The sequence below is a fragment of the Triticum aestivum genome, chromosome 7A (genome assembly GCF_018294505.1).
Source record: "Triticum aestivum cultivar Chinese Spring chromosome 7A, IWGSC CS RefSeq v2.1, whole genome shotgun sequence".
NCBI classification, from domain to species: domain Eukaryota; kingdom Viridiplantae; phylum Streptophyta; class Magnoliopsida; order Poales; family Poaceae; genus Triticum; species Triticum aestivum.
In genome coordinates this window covers 69,361,018-69,368,885 of record NC_057812.1, presented here as the reverse complement: position 1 = coordinate 69,368,885, position 7,868 = coordinate 69,361,018, and the positions used below count along the sequence as shown (strand labels likewise).

The window sequence follows — 7,868 nt, the reverse complement described above, 5'->3', positions numbered from 1 at the left end:
CAAACATCCGAACAACGCGGTACACCCAGCTACAAGGGTGCCGCACACCCCCTATGTTTCACCAATGAGGTGCTGGACCATGAATTTCCAGAGGGATTCAAACCCGTAAACATAGAGGCATACGACGGAACAACAGACCCTGGGGTCTGGTTTGAGGACTACATCCTTCATATCCATATGGCTCGAGGAGATGATCTCCACGCCATCAAGTACTTACCCCTCAAGCTCAAAGGGCCAGCTCGTCACTGGCTTAAAGGCCTCCCCGAAAGCTCCATTGGAAGTTGGGAAGAGCTCGAAGACGCCTTTCGGGCAAATTTTCAAGGGACTTATGTCCGACCTCCGGATGCGGACGATTTGAGTCATATAACTCAACAGCCCGGAGAGTCAGCCTGAAAGCTTTGGAACAGGTTTCTTACTAAAAAGACCCAGATTGTTGATTGTCCGGACGCCGAAACCTTGGCAGCTTTTAAGCGCAGCGTCCGTGACGAATGGCTCGCCAGACACCTTGGCCAAAATAAGACGAGAACGATGGCCGCATTAAGAAACCTCATGACCCGCTTTTGCGCGGGTGAGGACAGCTGGCTAGCCAGATGCAGCACCAGCGACCCCAGTACGTCCGAAGTTAGAGATGGAAACGGGAAATCACGGCGCAACAGCAATAACAAACGCCGGAATAAAGAAGACAACACGAAGGGCACGACAGTAAACGCCGGATTCAAAAGCTCTCGGCCAGGTCAGCAAAAGCCGCCCTCTAAAGGCACCAGGGATGAACTGTCCAGCCTCAACAAAATTTTGGACCAAGTATGTCAGATCCATAGTACCCCTGGTAAACCTGCTAATCATACCCACAGAGAATGTTGGGTCTTCAAGTAGTCCGGCAAGCTCAACGCCGTACACAAAGGGGAGGATACACCAGGTGAAGACGAGGATGAGCCTCCCAAGCAAGACACTGGGGAACAAAAGAAATTTCCACCAGAAGTCAAAACAGTAAATGTGTTACACGTGATCAAGAAAAAAAACAACGCGGCACTCCCAGGAAAATATACCCAAGTGCCTGTCACCGCAAAGTCCTGCCACTGGTCGTCTCAACCGATCACTTTCGACCATCGCGATTACTCAGCAAGTATCCGACACGCAGGATGGGCTGCCCTGGTGTGACGCCCCCGATTCAATCGTACACTAATCATGCACGCAAATGTGTACGATCAAGATCAGGGACTCACGGGAAGATATCACAACACAACTCTACAAATAAAATAAGTCGTACAAGCATCATAATACAAGCCAGGGGCCTCGAGGGCTCGAATACAAGTGCTCGATCATAGACGAGTCAGCGGAAGCAACAATATCTGAGTACAGACATAAGTTAAACAAGTTTGCAACAATTTCGTTTAAGTGGATAATTAGAGGGGGTCCACCTTTCATTGACTAGTATTTTAATAGGTTTATTTAACTAGTTAATTTAGAAGTGGGGATCCACATGTCATCTACTATTAGACTAATTAACTACTACTCCTACTAATTAAACTACTCCTAACTAGCATGACCGGCCACACACGGCTGTGGGACAACTGGCCACACACACCACACATGCACTACACACACGCGCGCTGTACACACAACACATGCATACATAGTGCTAGGGGTTAATTCTGTTCTCTATTTAGAAAAGATAGCATTTTGTGATTTTTATAGGAATTAATCCATGCATCAAATTGATTTGGTCCAATGGAAACATTTGAGCTTTGACAAGTGTACTACCTAGAAATATTATTCTTGCTCCTGTTAACAGTGTTTAGCCACAGTTTAGGGGCTGTTTAGAGGGCTAGTCAGTGTAGAAATAGAAAAGCTAACTAGTCATAGCTACAGTAGGTAGTAGCAATAGTAGATTCAGTAGAGCAGCAGCGGCATACATACGAGCTGGGCGCGGGGCGCGGCGCTGCATGGTGACAAGCGGCGGCAGCCGCGCGTGGGCGTGGCCTGGCTACGACGGGGCACACACGCAGGCGGGCGGAGGCGTACGCCGGCGCGGGAAGTGGCAGCAGCATCAGCAAATCAGCAACAACAGCGGAGCTAGCAGGGAGCAGGAACAGAGTTTTAGCGGCAGCAACGGCAACACATGAGGCAGCGGCCACGAGCAGCAGCAGTTGGGAGGCGCGCGGCAAGAGCAGCAGTAGACGCAGGCGGGCGCGGCGCGGCCGCGCGTGGCGGCAGCAGGAGCAGCGCGAGCAAATACTCACGCACGTATGTACGCGTACAAGCGGACTCGGATGAGCTCGGGACAGCAAACGGCGACCAAATCAAGGCTGAGGAAGGGGGAATCCGGAGGAGAAGCTCACCAAGGAGCCGGGGACGTGGTCGGGGAGGCTGGGGACGGTCGGGGTCGAGCGAATCGACGACGGCGGCCGTCGGTGCAGGATGTCGAAGACGAGATCGATGGCGGCAAATCGGTGCGGCTCCGCTTGATTTGATGCTCTGGATGGACGAGGTCTACGATGGCGATCCTCTTGAACTCGTCGGTGCGGTGAGCGGTGGCCGGTGGCCGCGGGCTTGACGACGGCGTGGTGACGTCCCGCCCGGCCGTCAAAACAGAGAGAGGGGGAGGGGTGAGCGAGAGGCTGTGGGGAGAGCGCGAGCGAGGGGGGTCGGGGGCTAGGGTCAGAGGGAGGGGCACCGGGGTCTTGTAGGCCGGGGTCGCCGGCCGGATGGCCGCCACGACGTCGGCCGGTGCCGTGGCGGGCATCGGCTCTGCCCACGACCCCCTCTGTGAACAGAACAGAGGAGGAGGCGACGTGGGGAGTGGGCTGGCCTGGCCTGGCCAGCTGGGCCTTGGCCCAGGGGAGGGGGTTTTCCTTTTCTCTTGTTTTATTTTCTGTTTTGCCTTTTTCTTTTTTTGTTTCTTTTAATTACCTTCTGTTTTCCATTTAAGACTTGAACCAAATGACTTTTGTAAAAAGTGGAGCCTTGACATATAAATACTATGCAATAAGCTGCACTGCCACCAAAAGTCTAGTCCCCATATAATTTAGTTTGATACTTTATTAATTAGTAATGGCATTTAAATCATTTTGATTGATCCTATTTTATTTATATTAGAGCATTTAAACACTTTATAAAAACGTGGTCCTCCATCATAATTACTTATGCATTATTTGACACAACCCGAACAATTTAGTTTTGATGTTCGAAAACTTTTGTGGTTTGCCATATTTTGAATTAGAATTTTGAATCCGTTTTTGAACTAACGTGAGGTTAACAACAGTAACCCTGGTGACGTGGCATCATTAGCAGGGAATTACTGTAGCTTAATTATCCGGGCGTCACAATTCTCCTCCACTACAAGAAATCTCGTCCCGAGATTTAGGACCGGGAGTAATGGGGAAAGTTCTGGTTACGAAATTCTAACGATTCTTCTCGGTCATAATTGCTCTTTTTGAAGAGGTTGATCCATTACATTGATGTCTTCATTCCTTTGCTGCTGGTCATCATGATGAAGTCGACATCCTTTCTTCTGGATCTTCATCGTACTTACGAATAGGTAACGGGGTAGATCGACAACGACAGAATGCTATAAGGGTAATAATCTGGGATTAACCCATGAATGAGTATATGAGTACCTCTCGAGTTGAACAAATAAAACACATCGAGAGTGAGGTTCGAAGGTACAATAAGAGGTTCCAAGCAGATAGATAGTTGCTTGAAGTCCGAACCAGAGTGAGAAAGGGGTTCAGAGCAGCGAGAGTAAGTATAGCGTCTGATACCAGAATAGAGCACTAGGAAGGTGGCCCGTGAGTTAAATACAAAGCCAAGCATGGGAATAACCATTAGAAATAGGATTGTACAGGTGAGTCAGGTTTCGATCCTGTGGAACTATGGGTTATGGGTCCACCATGTGGATTAAAAGTAGGAAGAGGGGTGACGTCTTGCACGATCATGTAAGCAAGGCATGTCAGAGGGTGGCCCGTCGATTATGTCGGCAACAACGTCGGTACCAAGGGCGAGGGACGAAGAGAACCATTTTCCTGCTCGTCGAAATGAGGCGGACCAATAGGCAAAGTTCTCGTCCATCGGTGGCTACCGGAATTTCATCAACAATAGCAACAGGGTCTTACTGACAGAGTTGTACACCAAGGTGTTTGCACAAGCAGGGAATTATTACTGCTTATATCTTATAGATCATAGAAAGGGTTTAAACAAACCAATGGAAAGGGAAAAGTGTCTATCCTATTTAATCAGAACAATGGAAAGAAAAATGTGTTTAAACACATATTTCAACATATTTCAAGGGTATATCCTTCTCAAGGACAAGCTGAGCATGATATCCATGACAGGATATAACATAGAAAACTCTTTAGGTAGGGGAGAGAGATTTTCATGACATTATCCATACAACGGTGTTTGGATAATAGAGCAGGAAACATTTAGCATTGGGCTTCAAATGTTTTTGTTGAAATTCAGAGTACCATAGACATGCTTCGAGATAGCATTGACATGGTCATCCTGTGAAGATTAGACTTTGGAAACACAAAGGATCCATCAGGAATAACTTGTAGAATAAGTCTTACAATTTCCTCATGGAAGAATGGCTAAACTTGCTAAAAAGGATACTACAACAATAGGTCCTCCACCCAGGGGGGGGGGGCGCTAGGCATGACATCATGTTACCGGGTCATCAAAGGACCAACATCATAACTCTTGGAAAGTTGTCCCAACCATCATATCTGACCGAGATTCATATCCAGTTGGTGTCATGATACCTCAGACTCAAGGGGTCCGAGAGGAAAAGGTGCAACACAAATCGACGAAATGACATTGCAAGATTCTCGGGAAATGAACTATGGGAGCGGGTTTCTGAAGCAATAGTTCATCATTAAACCAAGGAGAGGATGAGGAGGTGGCTGATAGGCTCAGCAACAAATCATCGAGATTTCCAAAGGATTTATTTCCACAATTATGTGAACAAAGAAATATCATTTGTCAGATCAATTGATATAATGATGTATGCTCGAGGGAAAACATACACAACTGAAAAATTGGTAGAAGGGTGCACCCAGGAATCTGGACTAGGCAGCACGATCAATGTTCAAATGATGATTCAATAAGCAATAGACTTAGAATGAAATTGTAGACCAATAACTTCAAAGCAATAGGGTTGCTAGAAGTTTAGAATTTACACATCACAGACCATTTGTTGGTATTCCGGTTAGAAACAACACGGAGACCAGGAAAAGAATGGTGATGGTGATAAGTATCACTTGTATCAAGAATTCTCCAGAGGTGGTGAAATTCTCACCACATTCTTGACAAAAAAAGGGATGGTAATACTTCCGAGGTAAGGAAGATCAACTGCTGGGTAGCAGTGGTCTCAAGGTTTACACAAAACACGAACAAGTTGTGTTGGACGGAAGGCAATAAAGTGGTCGATGAGAACATGAATCATCGAGGGGCAAGGATGGTATTACCCATCATGAATTCATTTGAATTCCTGGAAGAGCTCATAAGGTTGATGATGATCACGACACCATTGTCGAGAGATTTCATGCAGATGTAATCAATCAGCGACGACATCAAGTCAAAGGAATGGTGAAGCAAGAGGTTATTGGATCCACAGTTACGACACAAACTCGAACTCAAGCTTGTTGTTTAAGGTGAAAGGGTATGACGAGGAAAATCGACGTAAGCTTAGCTAACGTCGCAAATTGGTGCTCCGAGAATAAGGACCAGGTAGCACCGTTAGAATCGTCACGACAATGATATAGCCAAACAGGCTAGGAATGGCGTGATCGGGTACAAACTCGTACTTATAGAAGCTTACCGAAGAGTTGTTGAACCGTAGAGCGGACTCGGTTCAGTTATCGGTGTCTTTGAGTGTTCAATAACTCCGAGCCCATGAAAAATTGTAATCGGTGAGTATGTAGTACTTGATGAAGAACTCATAAGAAATTATGCAGTTCCAAGATAATCTCGAGATACCAGGTGGTAATACTCGACGACAGATCAAACTAGAAGTTGAACTGGGGTATTGCTCTATAAAAGACAAGTGCTTAAACTTGCACAGGACATGATATTTAAAGGAGAACATGGTCAGAACCACGATTGCAAAAGGCCGGATCCCAGATATAAGAACTTATACCAAGGGAATAATTAATTTAAGAGAAGCTTTAATGATAAGATCTACACCGAGTCCATGGGCATGAACACAAGTTCAAGGTCGACTCCCACTTCTCCAAAGCATAACCTTACATTCACTTCTCGTTTCGATAATGGCATTAGTGTTGAAAGTTATACCTGGTGAAATACCAGATGAGTATGACCCGTGAAAACTTCCGAGTTCACACCTATTAAAGGAAGGCATAGGTTCAACCCGGCAGGGTATCATGGAAACATATACCACAAGCTTCAATAGTAAATACCACCAGCTCGAAAGCAGAGCATGGTTGGCAAAAGGAAAGGATACAATTTACCAAAGGCATTATGTATCGGAGAAGGAACTCACAAAGTGATTAATTATGAAGGACACTGTCAGATAATAATCCAACAGTGGATATGGCGATCCACGATGGGGCTGATATGAGTATCGATACTCAATCAGAGGAAGAAAGATTGCAAATGCATCAGTTTATAGAACAGCTGAATAGTTCAACGCTTAATTAGCAAAGTAATTATGATTTTCAAATCAAGGGATCAGGAGAAAATGCTCTGATCAAGAATGGATAAGCTGAATAGAATTAGGGATACAATCAACGACAATTGGACTGGTCGAGAACCAATTCCAGTTAAAAGAATGGCAGCTCAGCCGGAAAGGTAATTTATAAGGATCAATGATGATTGCGTGTATTCGCAAACATATTGAGTCATTAGACCCAAAATGATAATGACAAGGAATGTCAATAAGACTACGAGACTTATGGGATTAACCATAATGCGAGCAAGCAAGAATTTCAAGAGCCAAAGGCTCCAGAGGATTTTCGGAAGATCGAATAGTATTTAGACTTTTGTGAAACACATGAACAACTGGGGATGAGCGGATACTCGATAAGTGCGACAATTATCCATAGGGGTATTCAGGTGACAAGGAACAGCAAGGCGATAAGCTCAAAGGATTATCGAGACAACGACGAGTGTTTCGAGGTATCTGGTAATAACAAGACCAACTGGGGAATGATTGTATGAATGGCAAGTGTAAGCAGTTTTTCATAGGGGTTGACGGTGGAAGGAAATCGCAATGCGATGGCACAAAGACTCGAGAGAACATCGTAGAGTAACTTCGGAATCTTCTAGTGCAGCAGGCGATCATCTGAAGTGAGGGGCTCTCCGTGAGCAAGTATTATCGAGAACCTAAAGTTAGTTTTGTTTTTAGCAAATCATTTAACCCGAATAGAAGAGAGCTCAGAGTCCCAGAGTAAAGGTCGAGGAGTAAAAGATCCTAGTACCACCCGATGGCGACGTGGGCCCGTAAGGCACACAGCCAAGTTAGTAAAAGTTTTGCAATGTCTAGACTCGACTTCGGCCAAGGAGTGTGGAAGGGGGATTCCTACAGGCAGTCGGCTCTGATACCAACTTGTGACGCCCCCGATTCAATCGTACACTAATCATGCACGCAAATGTGTACGATCAAGATCAGGGACTCACGGGAAGATATCACAACACAACTCTACAAATAAAATAAGTCGTACAAGCATCATAATACAAGCCAGGGGCCTCGAGGGCTCGAATACAAGTGCTCGATCATAGACGAGTCAGCGGAAGCAACAATATCTAAGTACAGACATAAGTTAAACAAGTTTGCCTTAAGAAGGCTAGCACAAACTGGGATACAGATCGAAAGAGGCGCAGGCCTCCTGCCTGGGATCCTCCTAACTACTCCT

General features: G+C 45.8%; 1 protein-coding gene across 1 annotated transcript; it reads right to left on the bottom strand.

The window, feature by feature from the left end:
• Positions 1-1,397: 1,397 nt before the first annotated feature.
• LOC123151739 (anti-sigma-I factor RsgI2-like) lies at positions 1,398-3,323 on the bottom strand. The gene is made up of 2 exons (XM_044571400.1): positions 2,340-3,323; positions 1,398-2,073 (listed from the first exon to the last, which is right to left on the bottom strand). Exons 1-2 carry the CDS (start codon positions 2,741-2,743, stop codon positions 1,854-1,856), a joined length of 624 nt encoding a protein of 207 aa, XP_044427335.1. The 5' UTR covers positions 2,744-3,323; the 3' UTR covers positions 1,398-1,853.
• Positions 3,324-7,868: the final 4,545 nt, after the last annotated feature.